Source organism: Amblyomma mixtum, chromosome 3 (assembly GCF_055824585.1).
Source record: "Amblyomma mixtum isolate Tamu chromosome 3, ASM5582458v1, whole genome shotgun sequence".
Taxonomy (NCBI): domain Eukaryota; kingdom Metazoa; phylum Arthropoda; class Arachnida; order Ixodida; family Ixodidae; genus Amblyomma; species Amblyomma mixtum.
Genome location: NC_143014.1, coordinates 367690882 through 367712628, shown reverse-complemented (window position 1 = coordinate 367712628; position 21747 = coordinate 367690882). Strand labels below are relative to the sequence as shown.

The following is a 21747-nucleotide window of genomic DNA, read 5'->3' as shown; positions in this document are numbered from 1 at the left end:
TCATACGAAGCATGACAAGAAAGGTATATATGTCACAGAAATGCTGCCTACCCTCACACTAGCTTTTCTTGGACTTGCTGTACTTCGCCGCATTTCGAATAGCACATTTAAGATGATATTATGCCACAAAGAGGTTGAACTTTAAATCTTAGGTGGACCTATTGTGACATCACGCTGCCGATGCCAATTAATGTATGCGAAACCAGCGGCACAAAATATATAATCATAAATTAACCCGCATTTAGGACACAAATGAGTTGCGCGCACGGCTCAGCACTTAGATGTTATGCATAGATTTCAGCTTCACTCGCCCTAGTGCTTGGAGAGCTTGCGAAGGAAAAAGGCCGCGCACAAGAAGTAAGCGAACGGCGACCCTCAACGCGTCTCGGCGCCGTCTAGCACAATTTGAATGCGGGCGCGCGCGGTGGCGTCCTGCTGTTGTCATGACAACACCGGATAAACGTGCTTGCGTCCCCAACCAATCCGGTGTATCTTTTCTGCACCCAGCTGCAGGCCATGTGACCATGACGACGCTTCCTGACTTGTGACGCATCTTGTGACGTCAGAGTATAGTGGCATTCTGAAAATGGCGACGCTAATGGAAACGTTCGAGCAGCAGTATGCATCGTTAACAGCTGATATCACGTCAAAATCAAGCAGACTACTGAATTTGCCTCCAGGTGAGTGCTGCCAAGCATCCCAAGATTTCTTTCGTTAGACCGCAGAGTGTAGCTATCGCACTGAACCGCGCGACGTCTTGCAGATGAGAAGAGTGCGATGGTCGCCGAAGTCGAGAGACATCTGGAAGAAGCTAACGAGCTTGTAAGTTCTTGCAGATGTTGCCATTGTGGTCTGAAGCTTACCGTTTGTTTTTGTCATTGCTAGCTGGAACAGATGGAGCTCGAAGTCCGTACGCTGTCTGTCGGCGCTCGACCCAAGTACCAAAACAGGGTCAAGAGTTATCAGGCGGAACTCGCACGATTACGAAAAGAATTTGTAAGCAGCTGCGTCTTTTTGCACGCCTAGTATTAACAGCGTTACCCGATTTTCAGTTGCTTCAACCACGCTTATCCGGCTTACTTTCAGCAGAGAGCTAGGATCACCTTCAGCGACGAGCTCAAGTCTCGGGAGGAACTCCTGTCAAACGACGACAACTGTGCGACCGACGATCAGGTTGGGCCTCATTTTGTGTGAATTAGCGAACTGGGTTAATTAACGGGGTCCTTTTCATGCATGGAACAGCGACAGCGGTTGCTGGACAACACCGAACGGCTGGAAAGATCGACGAGGCTTTTGAAAGGAGGCTACAAGCTGGCGCTTGAAACAGGTGTGCGAGAGAATATTTTTTGGCTTGCCGCGAACTCAACTTTACCGCACTAGAACCAGATTGTCTTTGCAGAGAAAGTTGGAGCCGCCATACTGTCCGATCTCAGCGCGCAGCGAGAGACAATAACCAGAGCTCGGGAAAAGGTATTGGCCTTTCACACACGCAAATGCATGGACATTCGCATGTGTATGTGTTTTTATTTCGCGCCTTCTTTATGGCTGCGTTCATACTGCACAAGCGCTGCAGTTTAAAGCGAGCTACGCTAGTCGAAATGCTCATTTTTCTTCTTTGCTGTTCTGTGCAGGTCAAGGAGACCGACTACGACATTGGGAAGAGTTCCCATGTGCTGAGTGGGATGATGCGTCGAGCCATGCAGAACAGAGCAATCCTCTATCTGGTTGCAGCTCTAGTTCTAGTCACCATAGTGTTTGGCATTTACTACACGGTTCGAAGACATGTGTGAACTGAACATCGTGCGTCTTCTGTATGGTGCCAGTGATCAGTGTGCATGCCTATCAGACGAGGTCCAAGTGTGAGCATCTAATTTTGCCTCTACCATGTGTAAGCAACGTGGCACTGTTGTTGAAAGATCACTTGCAACGTTGTCTGCTTTGAGAACAGGGAGCATTTCAGTTTTCGTTTGCAGATAGCCCGGAACACCTCTTTAGTTGCAGTTGGTAATGTCCAGCAGTGCCATGCTAGGCGCAGGTGTTCACATTTTGAAGCCACATTTAACTCTGAAAGCCAACTGTACTGGCATAAAGCGTTCACTGCACTGATGGCTTCTTCTTCTGATGCCAAATCACTTCTGTGGAAAACTTGTCGATGTTATGAGTAGGCATTGTGTAGCAAGGCTTTGATTATTTTTTTTTTTGCTTGCAGGACTCTTTTGTGCTGTGTTTTCATTCATTGTATATACAGTGTAACTTATTAAAGATCAAGTGTGTTTAACATTTTGTGCTTCTTAGTCTACCTGAGCTAGGCTTTTCGTCAGCAAATTTATTTCATTATGAAGCAGCAGTGCCCCATCATTTACTACATTGAAATTTAGCGTAAGGCAACGTTATACCATCTTTCATGCTATCGAGTATTAATCACTGCAGAATTTGTTGTACCCTGCTAAGCGATGGAACAGTTTTGTTAATAGGAGTCATTCATATTGTGCTATATGTGTACTGTGCACTTGCAAGAAGGTATATTGCATCCAAATGTAATCTGCCTTTGAGTGTATTCTAGCCTACTAAAGATGTGACCGTTTGTCCTGTGTGCAAGGATCGTTCGAACGAACGATCCTTGCACATTTTATGTGAAGCTACAGTCCACTTGTTCTTTGTTCTTACATAGCTGTTACATTGGGTGTGCATAGACGCAGCTGTGCAGTTTTGTTCGTGCAAATTGCAGAGAGTGTTGATGGCAACGTCTGAACAACGCTTACAGACAGGATGAAAGAAAAGAACACAGACCTGACTGCATTCAAGAGAGTATTTTAAGTTTTGCCTCCTTAACCGCAAATGTGCCGCAGTGGTGGCTCAGTGGTTATGGTGCTTGGCTGCTCGCCCCAAAGACGTGGGTTCGATCCCAGTCACGGCAGTCTCATTTTGATGGAGGGGAAATGCTAGAGGCTCATGTACTGAGCGATGCCGGTGCACGCTAAAGAACTCCAGATGGCCGCAATTACTCGAAGGCCTCAACTATGGCATCTCTTGTAGCCTGAGTCGCTTTGGGACATTAAATCCCATAAACCGTTTGCTGCAAATTTTTTCCTTGAATGATGGATTTAGAGGGACACTGAGGGCGACTGTGTCGAATCTTTGTTCACAGTAAAATAGATTCTGTGACTATTTCCTGGTGCATCTGTGTTTTTCTGGCAGCAAAAGACAATGTATTTCTGAAAAAAAATTCATTAAAAATTTTCCCAGAAAATTCACCAAAAAATAGCTGTGTTTTAGCTACTGTTGAACCTGGTTAGAGAGTGAAAGCTCTAGTGTATCGGTCGACTAAACGCGGCTTGGCGTCTGTATCGTTGAGTGCGTTCCGGACAACTGCCAGCACCAGAGCTCGTAGAAGTGACTGCGTCTTCATTCCGCCATTGTCTGTGGTGAGAGCAGCATCGATAGGCGTCTTTTCATCGCAATAATTGGCACCATGATAAGTCGCCTGACTTACATATCATTTTACCATATATGACGTCATCCGTCCACCCACTGTTATTCTCACATTTCGCTAAATTGTTTTTCAAAGTGAAGCTTAAGGTCACATGTTTAGCACTTGTAGTTATCCACTGCTATAGCGACATACGTATCGAATGGTGAGACTAAAAATGAAATAGACTTCATACTGTGCACTCACCCTGGCATTGTAGAGGATGTGGCGGTCCTCGGTAAGGTGCATTGTAGCGACCACAGAATGGTAACGTCTCGTATTAGCTTAGATTTGAAGAGGGAATGGAGGAAACTAGTGAAGCGGAAGGCTTAACGAGCGTTAAGAGGGAAAGTAAAAGAATTCAGGATTTTGCTGCAGAACAGATTTTCCGCTTTAACTGAGGAAGACGATCTTAAATGTTCAAACAATGAACGATCGTCTCACAGATATCATTACAGAGGGTGCTGCAGAAGTAGACGGTCTGATGGTTCGACAGGATACTGCAAGCTATCTCGGGAGGCTAAAGATCTGATTAAGAAATGCCAAAGCATGAGGACATCTAACTCCACAGATAGAACAAGCTGAGCTATCGAAGTTAATAAATAAGCTCAAGGTAGCCGACATAAGGAAGTTTAACATGGAGAAAACCGAGCATACTCTTAAGAACGGCGGTAGCCTAAAAGCAGTAAAGTGAAATGTAGTCATAGGTAAAGACCAGATGTATGTGCTAAGAGAGAAAGAAGGCAATGTCAGCAATATGGATAAGATATTTAAAGCAGCCGAAGAGTTCTACACAAATCTATACAGTAGCGAATGTAATCTGAACGTTGCTGAGAGAGGCAGTAGAGCACAGCAATGGGACATCCTGCCATTAAAGAAAGCCTTAGGAGCAATGTAAAGGGCGAAAGCAGCTGGTGAGGATCAGGTAACAGCTGATTTGTTGAAGGACGGAGGAGAGATTGTGCTAGAAAAACTAGCCACCCTGTATACGCAGTGCCTTGTGACCTCGAGCGTACCAGGAGCTTGGAGGAACGCTAACATTTTAATTTATAAGAAAGGAGATGTCGAGGACTTGAAAAATTACAGACCGATCAGCTTACTGTCTTTTGCCCACAAGGCATTTACTAAGTTAATTGCAAATAGAATCAGGACAACCTTAGACTTCAGTCTGCTAAATGATCAGGCAGGCTTTCGTAACAGATACTCGACAGACCATATTCACACTATCAATGAGGTGATAGAGGAATGCGCAGAATATAACGTACCCTAAATATAGACTGCATTGATTACGAGAAAGCATTTGGCTCAGTGGAAACCTCAGCAGTCGTACAGGCATTGTGGAATCTGGGTGTAGAAGATGAAAATACTGGAAGATATCCATAACGACTGCACAGCTACCATAGTACTTCATAAAGTCAGCAATAAAATTCCAATAAGGAAGGGTGTCAGGCAGGTAGACACGATCTCGCCAGTGCTATTCACAGCATGTTTACAGGAGGTGTTCCAAGGCTCGGATTGAGAACAGTTCAGGATAAGAGTTAATGAAGAATACCTAAGTAATTTGCAATTCGCTGATGACATTGCCTTGCTAAGTCACTCATGAGATGAGCTGCAAAACATGAAGAATGAGTTAGACAGGCAGAGCAGAATGGTAGGTTTTAAAATGAACATGCAGAAAACCAAAGTAATGTTCAACAGTCTAGCAAGGGACCAGCAGTTCGCGATTGATAGCGAGGTGCTGGAAGTAGTAAGAGAATATGTCTACTTAGGGCAGGTAATGACCGCTGATCCGGGCCATGAGAGGGAAATAACTAGAATAAGAATAGAGTGGAGCGCATTTGGCAGGTTCTCTCGGATCATGAATGGCAATTTACCAGTATCCCTCAAGAGAAAAGAGTACAACAGCTGTATCTTACCGGTTCTCACCTATGGGGCAGAAAAGTGGAGGCTAACAAAGGGTTTAGCAAAATTTAAGAACAACGCAACGAGCTATTGAAAGAAAAATGATAGGTGTAACGTTAAAGGGCCTGTGCCCACCCCAGCGCAGCAGACACTCTCTACCTCTCTTTGAGCGAGCCTCCTCTCCTTCTATTCCCTCCTCGAAATTCTTCTCTCCCGCTCCTCGTCGAGTAGGCTCGGCAAGGCAAAATCACCCCTTCCTTCTCCGGTGTAAGCCGGAGGCGTGGTGTCTGTGGAGTGCGTCACAGGGCGACGTCATGGCCCCGCCTTCAATAGAATTCTTTTCTTGGTTTTTGCATTTTCTCCACACACTGAACGATCGAGAGGCGCGATCGCCTCGACCACCTAGACTTGTTAGCGAGCGCATCCTTTCATACATCTGTTTGTCATTCCCAGTTAACGAGCCACCTTTTCATTTTCTTTTAGGCCTCCCCACCGTTTCACGAGCGGAGGGGCGGAAGTCGGTTGTGTTCGAAACACACGGCGAAGCGCGGACCCGGCAACCGCCCGTTTGCTTTTCTCCATGCGTGTTTGTGTTCTGTGTGTTTGTGTCTTTTCTCCGCTCCAAAGCATATGTCATTCATTGGAGTCAAGGCGTACGCAAGATGCACGAAAGATAAGGGGTGTGTGTGCGGAGCGGTCATGTGGGCGAGCGAGGGAAAGGCTCTGCTGCACTACTAATTAAAACCTTGTTTTGGGGGGCTCGCATAGAAGAAAAGAAACTGAGAAGAGAGCGCGCACGCAGAGCGTCTCGTGACGTGATCACGGCGGGGGGGGGGGGGGGGGGGGGCGAGCCAACTCCCTCAGTTTTACTATTTTTTTACTTTTTATGGCTAGGGTTCAAGGCTGTCGCCGCACGCTCCCTCCGCAGTTTTTTTTTTTTTTTTGTTCCTTCATGCGGGTTTGTAGGCATGAGCCAGAACAGAAGGCGCTGCGGAAAGCCTTGTGCAGACGACGCGACGCCAAGGCTACGCCCAACGTTCTCCCGTCAGTCAGAACGATGCACCAATGGAGTGCCTTTAGCGAAAGTAGCCCCCCTTGACGTCAGCGGGGTGCAGAGTAGTGGGCCGGGCCCGTTTTTGAAGGAAGGAAAGAACGAACGGGCTTTGATTTGAATTTTCGCAGCTTTTCGGGGCGCGCATGGCTCTAATATTTTGCAGAGGTTATCTTCGATGCCTCATCTATGCAGTGGGCTTGTTTTTCAAAAATGTCCGGACCCTGGTCAGTGGCCCTTTAAGAGATCGGAAGCGGGCGGACTGGGTGAGGGAACACGGGTTAATGACACCGTAGTCGAAATCAAGAGGAAGAATTAGGCGGATGGGATTAAGAAGTTTGCGGGGATACGGTAGCCGCAACTGGCAAAGGACGGGGTTAATTGGAGGGACATGGGAGAGGCCTTTGCCCGGCAGTGGGCGTAGTCAGGCTGATGATGAGGATGTGTTAATTCGGCTAAACTTCCTCTTTCCAATGATGTATTACATATGGACATTCTTATGTTTACTACTAATTGTGCTCATTACTATAATGTCATAATGGTTAACCACACTAACCAGTACGCGCCTATATACTGTGATAACGCTGGTTCACATGAAAGTGAAACGCTCGCGAATCCCGCCGCTGCGGCGCATACACCCTCTCCCGAGTGGCGGCGGCAGCTCCAGCGGCGGAGCAGCGAAATTCGGGCAACTTGGAAATTCTTCGCGGCGCCACCGCTTCTGAACCAATGACGGCCCGGCGTTGCTACATGACTAGTAGTACCAGAGTTTGTACGCCGCACGTACAAACTTGCTTTTAAGCATGAAATGCTTTTAGCTCCCGTTGTCGGCAGTGTGGTGACGTCACGCCGAGACCGAGAGCCAACATCCGGGCACTGAATTCCACTCATCCCGGCACTGGAACGAGATCATCCGGGCACTGAAACGAGAGCATCCGGGCACTGAAACGAGAGCATCCGGGCACTGAAACGAGATTATAGCGCCCGGCGACGCTATAGACCAGATTTTTTTACCCTCGCACGCAGGCTGCGGGCGCGCTCCTACTCTCTACACCAGTCGCCATCTGTCGGCGCGCGCGGCCCGAGGGACTGCGGGTCGCGCCAGCGCCGCGCGTAGAACGCATGTTTCCGTGTTCGCTTCTGCCGTTGTTGTGCTTCATCAGCTAACGTATGAGGGTGTGTGCTGTGCGTCACTACTCACATTTTCCCTCTTCCAGACAGTACTGCGGTTATCTTGCGCGCAGTTACTCGTTAACGTGACATCCGAGGGTAGTCGACCAGGTAGTGTACGGACTGGAAACCGGCACTTCTAAGCAGATTTCTGCGCTGTCGTGTCGTTTGTTGTCGCCTTTTGCGTGCGATATCATCTATGATAATTTTATGCATCAGAATGTAGATCTACTGATTTGACTCAGTGGAGTATAGTAACTGGATAGGCGAGCTGCAGACTGAAGGTTGTCCCGACGGAGCGCGTGTTTTCGATCACCAGTACGTATTCGGCATCCTTGCGCTGAGCTTGCTCTTGTTCCCATTAAACACATTTCATGCACAGGATTGTAAGCACGACCGCTACCGAATCCAGCTGCTTTTTCCGCACACATGTCAGAGGTATCTGGGGGGTAAAGGTTTATCTATAGTATCTTTCTGCTGTTGGTATCTACACTAGTTTGGTTTGGTTTATTAAGGTTTTACGTCCCAAAGCGACTCAGGCTATGAGGGACGCCGTAGTGAAGGAGGGCTCCGGAAATTTCGACCACCCTGGATTCTTTAACGTGCACTGACATCGCACAGTACACGGGCCTCTAGAATTTCGCCTCCATCGAAATGCGGCCGCCGCGGCCGGGATCGAGCCCGCGTCTTTTGGGCCAGAGCCGAGAGCCGTAACCACTAAGCCACCGCAGCGGTGCGGTATCTACCTTATTCATAGGAAAATACTATGCGCGATTTCATTACATTTTCTACACTTAGCCAAACGGCTACGCAACGCTCTCACACGCGGCGAGAGCTCCTGAATAAAATAACGCGACATCGAACCTCAGAATAGGGGACCGCAGCTTCGCAGGGGGGCGCTGCGGACGCCAGTGAAAAGCGCCCTCTCCGACCGACTCCGTATTTTTGTCCGGGCAAACCGGTCACCCCTCCCATTGAGTAGCTGCGCGAGCAGCGCGCTTTCCCCTGAAAAAAAGCCAGTTCTGCACGTACTTTGCACGTGTTGGCCAGCGTGCAAATCTCTTTGTGCAGTCCCGAGCTTTTTCCCTCGTGCTTGAACGCTGGCGAGCTTCAGAGGATTAGCAAAATGTACAGGGGCGCTAGAAAAAAATGCGAACAGCACGGCGCCCACGCGCTGCGCAGTCGGAATTTATCTTCAATGCGTTTTTATCTCGGTAGTAACAAAAAGACGCTAGAGTGGTACATTATTGTATCACGGATGTCTCTAGCGTATTTGTGTTGCGAGCCAAGTATAAGCGTGACGAAAATAAATTCCAACAGCGGAGAGCCTAGGCACTCCGCTGTTCGCACTTCTTTCAGTCGCGGCAGTACGCTCTGAGATGTAGGTTAAAAGAAATAGTGGACAGTGAATTTTTTTTTTTCGCTGCGAACTTGAAAAAAGAACTGCTAGTGGATCAGGCCCACTACGTGAAGCAGATTGTTGACGAAAAAGCCGGTACCATAACGGCGAAATGTGTATCGCAAGTAAATGACGAGATCATTTAACACGTGGAATTCGAGGTAAATACCATTTTTTTTTGGCACGGCCATCTTCGCAAGATGCTTAATTTCGTTGGGTGACTGAGCACTTCGGTGCATGCAGGTTTGTTGGCCAAATAATAATGATTTTGTTACGTGTTTCGATGAATAATGATGGAAATAATTTTTATTTTAACTTAAAATAAGGTGGCCTTAAGGCGACACGCGAGGCTGAGGAGAAAAACGAAAACACGCACGAAATGCGCCTACCAGCTGCTTGCTATATACGGCTGAGAGAAAAAATGCTCTAGTTTGTCAATCGCTACAGCGGAGATAAGCGGTTCGTATATTTATTTTAATTCCGATTACAGCGCACGCGCATTCCCAAAACAATTATTTGCAGAGCCATCGCTCATATGCAAACGCTCATTCATGTGCAAGCAAACATTTTGATTATTTTTATTTTTTGAAATTTTTTACATGTAAAGCAACTTCGAAAATTGAGCCCGGCGTCACAAGTCGGAACATTCAGGCGATCACTGACCTTGCCTCACACGCGTCTGCATAATGCCGCTAGCTGCAGTCAGACTCCAAAATAAAAAACGGTAAAAAAATGAGTTTCGTTAGCGCGAGCTTTACTAAACACTGCATGCTTAGTGAATTACAGCAAAAACTGCGCAGAAATAATATTACGCGTGCGACATACCAAACGTGTTTAGTAACAGGAAAAAGCTTACTTCACCCTGCCCATAGCAGTTATCGAGGCCTGCCGTTTCTCGTTCTGATCCATTTCATACGCAACAATTCCGGACAAAAACATTTTTGAATAGTAAAAAATGTATGACCGCATTTTTTTTTTCATATACTGGAAGATTTGACTATAGCAATCTCCCATCGATAGGCTTGCATTTTTTTTTTTCGTATTAACGTTTTTCCTATCGTCAACTGCTCGATACGAGCGATGAAAAATATTTAAGATTTTGCTGCATATAGAAAGGGTGGACCATTACCTTCAATATTTCCGTTACTGTACGTTACAATTTTCCAATATTAAATTTTTTTTCCCAAGAATGTAGGACATCACCAGGAAATCTGTAGATTTACACGGGCATTCCTTGGCCGTTGATGTTCAGAGAACTATTGTGACAGCCGCACACACAACCAGTTTCTCCACTCTTAGAACGTCGCGGAATTCACAGCGAGCGGCAACACCACTTTTGTGCGCCCGCGAGCAGGACGGCACGTGCTCACAATGAAAGAGAGAGTGCCAGCTGCGCGAGCAGCACGCGCGTACCAGCCGACAGGCTGCTGGCTCAATGCGCTCCGCCGGCGACGTGCCCGGACAGCAACGCCAAAATGACCGGCAGGGGAGAAGTGGCGCTGGTGCAGTGGAAGCAAACTTCAGGTGCGCTTCCCTATTAGTGAAAGCTGGATTAGCTGCTCATATCTATTCAAGCTTTGATAAATTAAGCGAAAGTACGTTTTTATGCACCAGGTTGCATAAACCATGACAAAATTTGTTTTCTGTTGGCACTGCGACTCAGTTGAGCTCACAGGGGTAATTTGTTGATAACTGGCGCGGCGACAAGAAGGCCCTGTTTGTGGAGGGGGGCTTTATGGCCTGCCGGCGGGAAGGAATAAGAGTGCATGGGAATTGGAACTGCATGCTAGCCGCACATCTAATGCTTGATATTGAACAAAAATTTTCTTTGAGGTGGAGCACCAAGACGGAATTCGATATAAGCACGAGCGCGTTCTAAGCGCCGGCACAATTAATCTGAATGTCAAACTAAATGTCATTAAAATACGTCAATGTTATCGCTTTGATAACGTAAATACTTCCTGCAACACAGCCACGCAGCGGAAGTATGCTCGACAATGTTTTTTTAGCGCCCGAAGCGCGGCTATATGCAGGCGCGGCCGCGGAACTGCCGCAGCCCCGCAGTCCCCAAAGAAACGCCCGCACCACGGCGCGCCAGTCGGCGCAAAATGGCCGCGCCCGGGAGAGGCTCAAAATTGAGATCGGCGTTCCCGCGATAGAAGAAAATAAAGATGGACAGCGCGAGCTCGGAGCGCACGCCCGGCACGGGCAGTTCGGAACTAGAAGCCTGTCACGCTGGTCATCTTACTCTGGTGCTCCGCTGCGACCCCGCAAAATCTTCAACAGTGGTGACCCGGCGAACCGCGCCTTCTATCCCAGCGGCGTCATAGCATGACGTACTGGCAGCACCCAAGTTTCGACCCGCCGCTCCCAGCGTTCCGGCCTGCAGGCGTCGGCGGGTGGTTCGCCCAACTGGAGGCTGCGATATGTACCTGAACGGCATTACCATCTGTTATAGCGGGACAATCTTTAGGGCCAAGCAACCCTGAGCTACCATGTGTCACGTGTTGGCGGCTTTCCCGCCAGTCTGTACCCTGCTACCAGCAATAAAGGACGTAACATATAATTGGCGACGAGGTAAAAATGGCAACTGCGCTGGGCACGATTGAGGAATTCGTTCCAACAGAGGCGACGTCTTGGCCCTTGTATTTGGAGCGCCTCGAATTTTTCTTTCAAGCAAACGACATCGACGGTAACGAGAAGAAGCGAGCAACGCTCTGCAGCGTTTGCGGCCCAGCAACGTATGCCATCGTTCGCTCCCTTTGTTCTCCGGATGCGCCGTCGGCCGTGGCCTACGATGAGATCGTCAGGCGTCTCTCAAACCACTTCTCGCCGCGACCGTCGGTGACAGTACAGCGTTTCAAGTTTGGCACACGTCAACAGCAGCCCGGTGAGTCAATTGCCGACTACATCGCAGAATTGCGACGTCTCTCGGAACACTGCGATTTCGGTGCGTCGCTCGATGACATGTTGCGCGACCGGCTAGTGTGCGGGGTGCGAAGCGAGACCCTTCAGCGTCGGTTGCTGGCGGAGCCGGAGCTTACGTTTGCTACAGCTCGGGAGAAAGCCATTGCAATGGAATCTGCGCAGCGACAGACCGAGCAAATTCGCGGCAGTGCCGCATCGTGTGAAGTTGGCAGCGTGAGCGGGCAGCGTTTCGACCCGTGTGTTGCGAAGGTCTCTGCGCCAGTGACAGCCAAGGAGGGTACCCATAAGCAGGCTGGTTCGCCTGGAAGCACAAGCGTATGTTTCCGCTGCAAGGGTGCGCATTCGCCAAGCAGTTGCCCATTCATGAATATGCAGTGCCACTTCTGCAAGCAACGAGGGCACATAGTGAGAGCATGCAGGAGGAAGGCGGCAGCTCGCGCTTCGGCTGAACCCAACTCTCAGAACAAAAAACGGGCCAGTGGAGGCCGTCACAAGAATGCTGCGTCGGACGTTTACGACGTGTTCGTGCTGTCTGGTGAAGAGCCAGCCGTGAGAGTGGAAGTGCGCGTCAACGGAAGTCCCCTAGAGATGGAGGTGGACTCTGGTGCAGTGTGTTCAGTCATCAACGACCGGACTATGCAGAAGCTGCGAATATCGAAAAGGGCGTTGCGCCCAAGTACTCTTCATCTCCGAGCTTACAATAACAAGGAACTACGAGTGTTGGGTGAACTGACCGTGAAGGTGGAATTCAAGGGGAATTCAGTGCTTCCCTTCAAGTCCAGCGACCACAGCGCCAACGCAGCCGCCCTGCGTATCTGAAGGACTTCGTGACGTAGGGGGGAGGAGTGTTATAGCGGGACAATCTTTAGGGCCAAGCAACCCTGAGCTACCATGTGTCACGTGTTGGCGGCTTTCCCGCCAGTCTGTACCCTGCTACCAGCAATAAAGGACGTAACACCATCCAGCCGTTTAAACACGCAGTCCTTTGCGACATCCTCCCGCCCGACCTCCTGCGTCGGTTCACCTACTCTGCCTTCGGCTGCCGGCCATACGATGAGCTGCGTGCGGCCGTCTTGGCTGACTTCGGCGCCTGTTCCGCCGCCGCTCTACGACGCAGCGGACCCGTTTTCGTCGCCGCCAGCCTCTGGCCCTGCACCGGCCTCGCTCGCGCCCACGCAGCCTTCATCAGAACCCGGCCCACCTCAGCAGACCCTTGCCGCCTCGCCGCCACTCCAGTCCAGCGTCTCCGGCCCGGCTTCTTTAGCACCGACCGCACCAAACGCTACCGCATCGCTTCCGGCAGCACATCCTGCTACCCCGGTTGCGCTAGCAGCACTGTGCGACGACTCCACGGCCCGAAGTCCGCAGTCATTCCCTCAGCAGCTCGTTGAGGTGCCTGGCCCACCGCGGTTTGCCACGTCAGCGAACTCTGCGACAGATGCGCCTCGCGCCCCCCTGTTCAGCGCCTCCGGCCATACCGCCTCCCATAAGGACGATACAGCGTCTACGGCACAGCCCGGTGAGCAACTTCTCTCATCTGCAATAGTGCCGCCGTCAGTAGAGCTCTTCCTCGACGAGTGCCCCACTCCGCCAACTTCTGTACCCTATTGCGTAGCTTCGCTGCCAGCCGAACGCTCACCAGCCGCCTCATCGCTCATTCCGCTAAAGCCGTCAGTCACTGACCTGAGCGATCGTGCTAAGGGCGAAGTGAGATTGCTGGCACCGCAGCATCTGTCAGATACCAGCCCCACTACCCAGGCGGCCACACCGCCTGCCCAAGGGGCCCCACCCCAAGCCCTCAGTACTGTCAACCGCTTCTCGGAGTCTGACCCTGGCAGCTCGACACTGTCGCAGCAAGCGTCTGCTTTGGTGCCTGCCTTGAGCCACCTTCAGCAACGAATGGTAGAGCTACCCACACCGAGTATAGTGCGGCAGTTGTCCATCCACCAGCTGAGTGCTGTCCGCCAGCACTCACAGCCGACCATGCCCACCCGCGAATCAGCACTGGCCAGTTGCTCCGGACTGCCACTGCCGCTTTACCCAAGCACCTGGCATTCAGCCCAGCAACTTCCTCCGGCATCGTCACAGCTGTCAACGTTGTGTCGACGGTCAAATCACAGCTGCTGTCAGTCCATGGAGCCGTTTCGGCCGCTCCTGTGCTTGTGACCGCGTACACGGCGCGTCAGATCCTCATGGACATCAGCCGCAACGTTCCAACACCGATGACACTTGTGTCAGCGGGCAGCACTACAGACGGTGACGGCCCGACCATGGCCTCCCCTGCCCCCATGTCCATTGTCAGCTCGGCACCCTGCATCACTCGCCCGTTGCGCAGCAGCCAGGCTCGTACACCTGAGCCCGCGCACTCCACCCGACAGCTCTTCCCGGCCCCTGACATGAACTTACCGGACCTTGTAGCGACCCCGTGGGGACACTGTTTCTCTAGCTGCCTGCTTGCCTGCCGTGGCCACTCCATCTCTGCCCCGTCGGCGCGTACATTTCGACGTTCCGTCTAGGCGGGGGGCCCTATAGCGCCCTGCGACGCTATAAAGCGCAGGCCCTGAGATCGGCGTTCCCGCGATAGAAGAAAATAAAGATGGACAGCGCGTGCTCGGAGCGCACGCCCGGCACGGGCAGTTCGGAACTAGAAGCCTGTCACGCTGGTCATCTTACTCTGATGCTCCGCTGCGACCCCGCAAAATCTTCAACAAGATCATCCGGGCACTGAAACGAGAGCATCCGGCCACTGAAACGAGAGCATCCGGGCACTTAAACGAGAGCATCCAGCCACTGAAACGAGATCATCCGGGCTCTGAAACGAGAGCATCCGGGCACTGAAACGAGAGCATCCGGGCACTGAAACGAGAGCATCCGGGCACTGAAACGAGATCATGCGGGCACTGAAACGAGATCATCCGGGCGCTGAAAAGAGATCATCCGGGCGCTGAAACGAGAGCATCCGGGCACTGAAACGAGAGCATCCGGGCAATGAAAAGAGATCATCCGGGCACTGAAACGAGAGCATCCGGGCACTGAAACGAGACCATCCGGGTACTGAAACGAGACCATCCGGGCACTGAAACGAGATCATCGGGGCACTGAAACGAGAGCATCCGGGCACTGAAACGAGAGCATCGGGGCACTGAAACGAGAGCATCCGGGCACTGAAACGAGAGCATCCGGGCACTGAAACGAGATCGTCCGGGCGCTGAAACGAGATCGTCCGGGCACTGAAACGAGAGCATCCGGGCACTGAAACGAGAGCATCCGGGCACTGAAACGAGACCATCCGGGCACTTCAACGAGATCATCCGGGCACTGAAACGAGATCATCCGGGCGCTGAAACGAGAGCATCCGGGCACTGAAACGAGAGCATCCGGGCACTGAAACGAGGTCATCCGGGCACTGAAACGAGGTCATCCGGGCACTGACACGAGATCATCCGGGCACTGCAACGAGATCATCCGGGCACTGCAACGAGATCATCCGGGCACTGCAACGAGATCATCCGGGCGCTGAAACGAGAGCATCCGGGCACTGAAACGAGAGCATCCGGGCACTGAAACGAGATCATCCGGGCGCTGAAACCAGAGCGTCCGGACACTGAAACGAGAGCATCCGGGCACTGAAACGAGACCATCCGGGCACTGAAACAAGAGCATCCGGGCGCTGAAACGAGATCATCCGGGCACTGAAACGAGAGCATCCGGGCACTGAAACGAGACCATCCGGGCACTGAAATGAGAGCATCCGGGCACTGAAACGAAATCATCCGGGCGCTGGAACGAGAGCATCTGGGCGCTGGAACGAGAGCATCCGGGCACTGAGACGAGAGCATCCGGGCACTGAGACGAGAGCATCCGGGCACTGAAACGAGATCATCCGGGCGCTGAAACGAGAGCATCCGGGCACTGCAACGAGAGCATCCGGGCACTGAAACGAGAGCATCCGGGCACTGAAACGAGATCATCCGAGCGCTGGAACGAGACCATCCGGGCACTGAAACGAGAGCATCCGGGCGCTGAAACGAGATCATCCGGGCGCTGGAACGAGAGCATCCGGGCACTGAAATGAGATCATCCGGGCGCTGAAACGAGAGCATCCGGGCACTGAAACGAGAGCATCCGGGCACTGAAACGAGATCATCCGGGCACTGAAACGAGAGCTTCCGGGCACTGAAACGGGACCATCCGGACACTGAAACGAGACCATCCGGGCACTGAAACGAGATCATCCGGGCACTGAAATGAGATCATCCGGGCACTGAAACGAGATCATCGGGGCACTGAAACGAGAACATCGGGGCACTGAAACGAGAGCATCCGGGCACTGAAACGAGAGCATCCGGGCGCTGAAACGAGAGCTTCCGGGCACTGAAACGGGACCATCCGGACACTGAAACGAGAGCATCCGGGCGCTGAAACGAGATCATCCGGGCACTGAAACGAGAGCATCCGGGCACTGAAATGAGATCATCCGGGCACCGAAACGAGATCATCCGGGCACTGAAACGAGATCATGCGGGCACTGAAACGAGAGCATCCGGGCACTGAAACGAGATCATCCGGGCACTCAAACGAGAGCATCCGGGCACTGAAACGAGATCATGCGGGCACTGAAACGAGAGCATCCGGGCACTGAAACGAGATCATCCGGGCGCTGAAACGAGAGCATCCGGGCACTGAAACGAGAGCATCCGGGCACTGAAACGAGATCATCCGGGCACTGAAACGAGAGCTTCCGGGCACTGAAACGGGACCATCTGGACACTGAAACGAGACCATCCGGGCACTGAAACGAGATCATCGGGGCACTGAAACGAGAGCATCGGGGCACTGAAACGAGAGCATCCGGGCACTGAAACGAGAGCATCCGGGCACTGAAACGAGAGCATCCGGGCACTGAAACGAGAGCATCCGGGCGCTGAAACGAGAGCTTCCGGGCACTGAAACGGGACCATCCGGACACTGAAACGAGAGCATCCGGGCGCTGAAACGAGATCATCCGGGCACTGAAACGAGATCATCCGGGCGCTGAAACGAGAGCGTCCGGGCACTGAAACGAGAGAGTCCGGGCGCTGAAACGTGACCGTCCGGGCGCTGAAACGTGACCATCCGGGCGCTGAAACGAGAGCGTCCGGGCACTGAAATGAGAGCATCCGGGCACTGAAACGAGATCATCCGGGCACTGAAACGAGACCATCCGGGCACTGAAACGAGACCATCCGGGCGCTGAAGCGAGATCATCCGGGCACTGAAACGAGAGCATCCGGGCGCTGAAACGAGACCATCCGGGCACTGAAATGAGAGCATCCGGGCACTGAAACGAGAGCATCCGGGCACTGAAACGACATCATCCGGGCACTGAAACGACATCATCCGGGCACTGAAACGAGAGCATCCGGGCACTGAAACGAGAGCGTCCGGGCACCGTACGAGATTTAACGAGACTCTACGAGAGAGGGCCGTGGGGGGCCACTTCCGCGCCGTCCCCAAGGATGGCGCTGCGGTCCCACATTCACGCATGTAAAAGACCGGCCGCTGGGCCTTCAGCTCATGACGTTTGCCCCTTTGACAGGCAGATGTATACACGATCGCGGAGTATTAAAACGCGCTGCTTATACATTCTTGTCAGGCCTGCGTCTCGTCGTGTCCGCGTACGCTTCTGCATCGTCCTGCATTTCAATGCCGCCACCGTCACAGCTGTTTAAGCCGAGCAATGGAGCCTGATGAAGGGGAGGGAGGAAGCGTCTTGCGGAAAGCGATCGCTTTGTGAGTGATACGCCATAGCAGAAGACTGCTCACCGCTGCCGACAACGCCATGATTATGCGGCCGCTCCCGAAAGCGACCAGGCCGCCACGGTTCGCGGCTGCCTACCTAAGCCCACACTATTGCAGGCGATCGCTTCGACGCAAGAAGAGAGTGGTGTGGTGAACACTAGACCCATTTCTAGATTTAGAATAGTACCATGTACAACCAATGTGTTATGCCCGTAAACATTTCATGCTTACTCTGCTCTCGATTACGGGAGAGGCAGATTTTTTATCTCTTCTTTCAATCTCTCAGTTGGCACTTTGATTTTTCTTTCTTTTTAAACAATTATAAATGGTATTGAATGCTTCGAACGCAAGAATTATGTTACTATACTATCATGTGACTATAGTAGGAAACAACTTAAAAAAAAACAGCAGTTACTAACACTGGGCTGTGGTCCGTGGCATCCTGTATTACTCCGCTGACCAATCGCAACAGTAAACGAAATCAGCTTTTTAATGTTTGACTATATCAAACAATCCACATGTCAAAATTCTAGAGCTCGTTATTTTTTGTGATAAGCTTCTTGTTTAGGTAACAAGAAACGTTTAAGCAGTAGACTACTTTTTCGTCATGGAGGAATTCCATGCGCGAAGGCTGAATGTGGGCGGAGCTTCACTGCAGACTGGCAGACCACGTGACTCGTCGCGCGCTTGGCCGTGGTTTAAAGGGGCTCTGAAGGGGGCCCTAATAAAGCTGCGGTAAGCCTGGGATGTTAAAGCATCCCGTTTCATGAATATTGTCGAGCAAAAATTTGAATGCGATTTGTAGAAGCTGAGTTATCTGTAGTAAAAATTTGAATTTCAGTGTCTTCGCGCCTTTCCCTCTTGATAAATTGGTTTTTGAGGAAAGGAAATGGCGCAGTTTCTGGCTCATATCTCGGTGGACACCTGAACCATGCCAGAAGGGAAGGGAGGAAGGCGGGAGGGAAAGAGGTGCCTTAGTGGAGGTCTCCGGAATAATTTCGCCTGGGAATCTACGTGCACTGGCATCACACAGCACACTGGCGCCTTTTGCGTTCCGCCTCCATCGAAACGCGGCCACCGCGGTCGGGTTCGAACTTGGGTACTCCTGCTCGGTAGACGAGCGCCTTAACCACTGAGCCACCACGGCGGGTACCTTTCCCTCTTCTCTCATCACTTTTTGCATGCTGGATGGTCGGCGCACCTCCGCCGGCCCCACCTCCAGGGGCGGAGCTTCCTGACCCTCCGGTGCTACGCGGCTTACTGGCCGCAACCATGGTAGCTGCCTGACGTCTGAAAGAATCTAACCAATAGCCATCTCTCACCTTGCATACACAGGTGGGAGTGACGGAGGAGGGTGTAAGCATAAAGAAGTCGCTGGGAAGGGCTTGGCAACTTTTACGCGATTGTGGGTTCTCTGCTGCATGTAGAGGTGTATTATTTGGCTCAGGTGTTCATAACAACACAGTGCAGTGATTGAGACAGTTGATGTGCTCTCCTCAGGTGTTTCAGAGGAGCGCACCGCTCACCTAGGCAGTGCATGCTTCGCCATGGATCCGAGCAAAGTTGGGCCATCTCCGAATGTTATGCAGAGGACCTTGCAACGTCGTCAGCAAGCGACATCTGACCAACTCATGGATATCGTCTGCTTTCACTTTGTATAACTAGGTTTAGAAGAGATAAACCTTCAGCACTTTTTTTATAGATGCAGATCCGGTTGCTAGGGATGTCATTGCTACTCCGCTGAGGCTCCGCCAACACGCAGCGAAACTTGATTTGGACTGCTGTAGTAGAGCTTTCAGTCTAAAATGACATGATTGTTGGAAGCGAATGATAGTGTAGCCAGGCCTCTGGAATCTGCACCAAAAAAACTGTGTCGATACACTGCAGAGATTTTCACAAACGGATTTTGGGAACTGTCATTTATTCATTTAAAAAATTTCACTGCATAGTGCACGCGCAACGCTGTCTACGCATATCCGTGTGTAGTGTCGGCACGGACTCTTTCCACAAGCTCTCACTCATCAGCACTCGGCAGATATTCTGGCAGATGCGATGTGCCGTATTTGCATGTGTTAATTATACCACCAATTGACATTTGCGGCATAACTAAATGCAACGACTCATGCTATGCCTGGCCAGTCATGTTATAATCTGCCAGTCAGTCATGCCACCGAAAGGTATATTTTAATTAAAGACTCGCAAGCCTGGGGACGTCGATCGGCTTACTCCTCTATGTGTGGGCATGCTTGTTTTCTAAGCAAGAAAGAAACGGGGCTCGAAAAGGCGTGCCAAACCTTCGCCAGACTGAAGGTGGCTCGCGTATATGGCATAAAAAGTACATCATGGAAGTGTGAATTGCAATGGTCGTTTTCATCAATCCATGTTATGCGGGGCAACAGCTAAGGTTACGTCTGCCTGGATAGCTGGCGCATGGCACCACCCATTTTGACGGCAGTGAGTTCAGTGCAGTTCAGTTCAGAATAACTTTATTGTTTCAACTGGGCCCCCCTACCTACCCTCTCCAGCACGGCATGCAGGCCTCTGGGAAAGGAGTAGGGCGTTTATTTACTACTAGACTAACACTTAAATTTAAGTGATGCTGCAGCTGCCAGTTGGGTCCGTTCCTTTTGCACCCTAGAATCTGGGCTCCTTAATGCTTCATTCCATACTCTATCATCTTCATACTTGCTTTTTCCTGGAGCTTCTTTGCATTTTCTGGTGATGTGATCCATGTCGGCCACTCCTCCGCAAAAGATGCATTTTTCTTTTTGGCTTAGTGCTTTTTCTTCATCTTTCTTTTTGGGTTTGGTTCATGCCCTCCATCTCGGGGAGGGGTAGTCTTCCGCCTGTCGTCTCCTTAGTATCCTGCACTCTCTCTAGCTTAGCTCCTTCCTGTCTGGAACGGGCAGCCTTCTTCTATCCTCGCTTAGTTTGGCCATCTTCTCCCCTTGGAGGAGAGTATTCCTCTTCCACTATCTTGCTTACTCCATCGCAGTAGAGCGCTCGTCTTGACAATACTAGACGAGCAGTTCTGTCTGCGGTTTCATTGCCTGGATCCTCGGAACAGTTTTCCCAATTTTTATCAGGATGACGCAGCTTATATGGTTGGGCACGGTTTGGCTCAAGGGTGGCGTCACTGAGCTCATAGAAGCTCTGCTTTCAGTGAAAGTAAAGTCATTTGAAAGCAGCTATCAATACAGGCCAGCTTCAATTTGTCTCCAGTTCCCACTTAAAATGTGTCATGTTCAAATGTCCCCCCTTTCCAGAAGCATCAGTCCTGGTTATCTGAAATATGCTTTCACCACTGGTTAGTACATAACATGTGGTTGTAGAAGAATAAGGGCACCAGTTCGAGATTTTTCCACACCCATCTTGCAGCTTGGGCCTTGCCATCAGATTTCCGGATGTTTCCCTTGAAGGCTATGAGGCTGGTGTCTGACAAAAGGATAGCTGATGCAGTATGGCATGCCTTCATTTTTTTGTGATGCACAGCAGCAGAACTGCCTGCTGCTATAGTGGGTTCTAATGGAAATGCGCTGTACTCTGTGTGACAGAGAGAGAACATATCAACATTTAATTTCCATTCAACCTCTTTCTTTAACAAATGCTTCCACTTGAAAAAAAATTGCTGGCAGTTAAGCATTGCAAAGCACGTGAAAAGGTACGTTTAATTGGGTGAACTGTGCTTACAATTAAAAGGAGTGGCATACTTTGTGCGGTATTGATGAAGTGCGACTCCTTTCAGCAATAAGTTCTGCTTACTATTATAGTGCCGCAACAACGTGCATCAACATTTTCAAGAAAAAAAATGACACTAATTACTTTTGTTTTACAGTTTAATATATTAATGCAGTGTGTAAATAGCATTGGCAAAAAAAAGGCTGACGGGAGGGGAGATAGGGGGATGCAGTGCTCAGAATATTTCGGGGGGTGTTCCGACACCGAAACAGCCCCCCTGGCTATGCCCCTGTGAGACACACACCCTCTGCTCGGCTTGTTGCATGCGACCACACACTTCCAATTGTCCACATGGTTGAAGAATCTCCA

At 50.9% G+C, this 21747-nt stretch overlaps 1 protein-coding gene across 2 annotated transcripts; it reads left to right on the top strand.

The window, feature by feature from the left end:
- Positions 1–532: 532 nt before the first annotated feature.
- Vti1a (Vesicle transport through interaction with t-SNAREs 1a) lies at positions 533–3170 on the top strand. Of its 2 annotated transcripts, none has more exons than XM_089584289.1 (7): positions 533–680; positions 764–822; positions 886–996; positions 1090–1173; positions 1243–1327; positions 1400–1470; positions 1632–3170. In XM_089584289.1, exons 1-7 carry the CDS (start codon positions 587–589, stop codon positions 1788–1790), a joined length of 663 nt encoding a protein of 220 aa, XP_089440415.1. In that variant the 5' UTR covers positions 533–586; the 3' UTR covers positions 1791–3170. The 2 variants fall into 2 exon arrangements, with proteins under 2 accessions (XP_089440415.1, XP_089440414.1); XM_089584288.1 differs by having other exon boundaries at positions 534–680; positions 1087–1173.
- Positions 3171–21747: the final 18577 nt, after the last annotated feature.

Bases quoted from the DNA above. Each gene is read 5' to 3' on its own strand.
- Vti1a (XM_089584288.1), top strand. From the start codon at position 587: ATGGCGACGCTAATGGAAACGTTCGAGCAGCAGTATGCATCGTTAACA. The intron at 997-1,086 runs GTAAGCAGCTGC...GCTTACTTTCAG, and splicing joins CACGATTACGAAAAGAATTT to CAGAGAGCTAGGATCACCTT. The intron at 1,471-1,631 runs GTATTGGCCTTT...TGTTCTGTGCAG, and splicing joins TAACCAGAGCTCGGGAAAAG to GTCAAGGAGACCGACTACGA.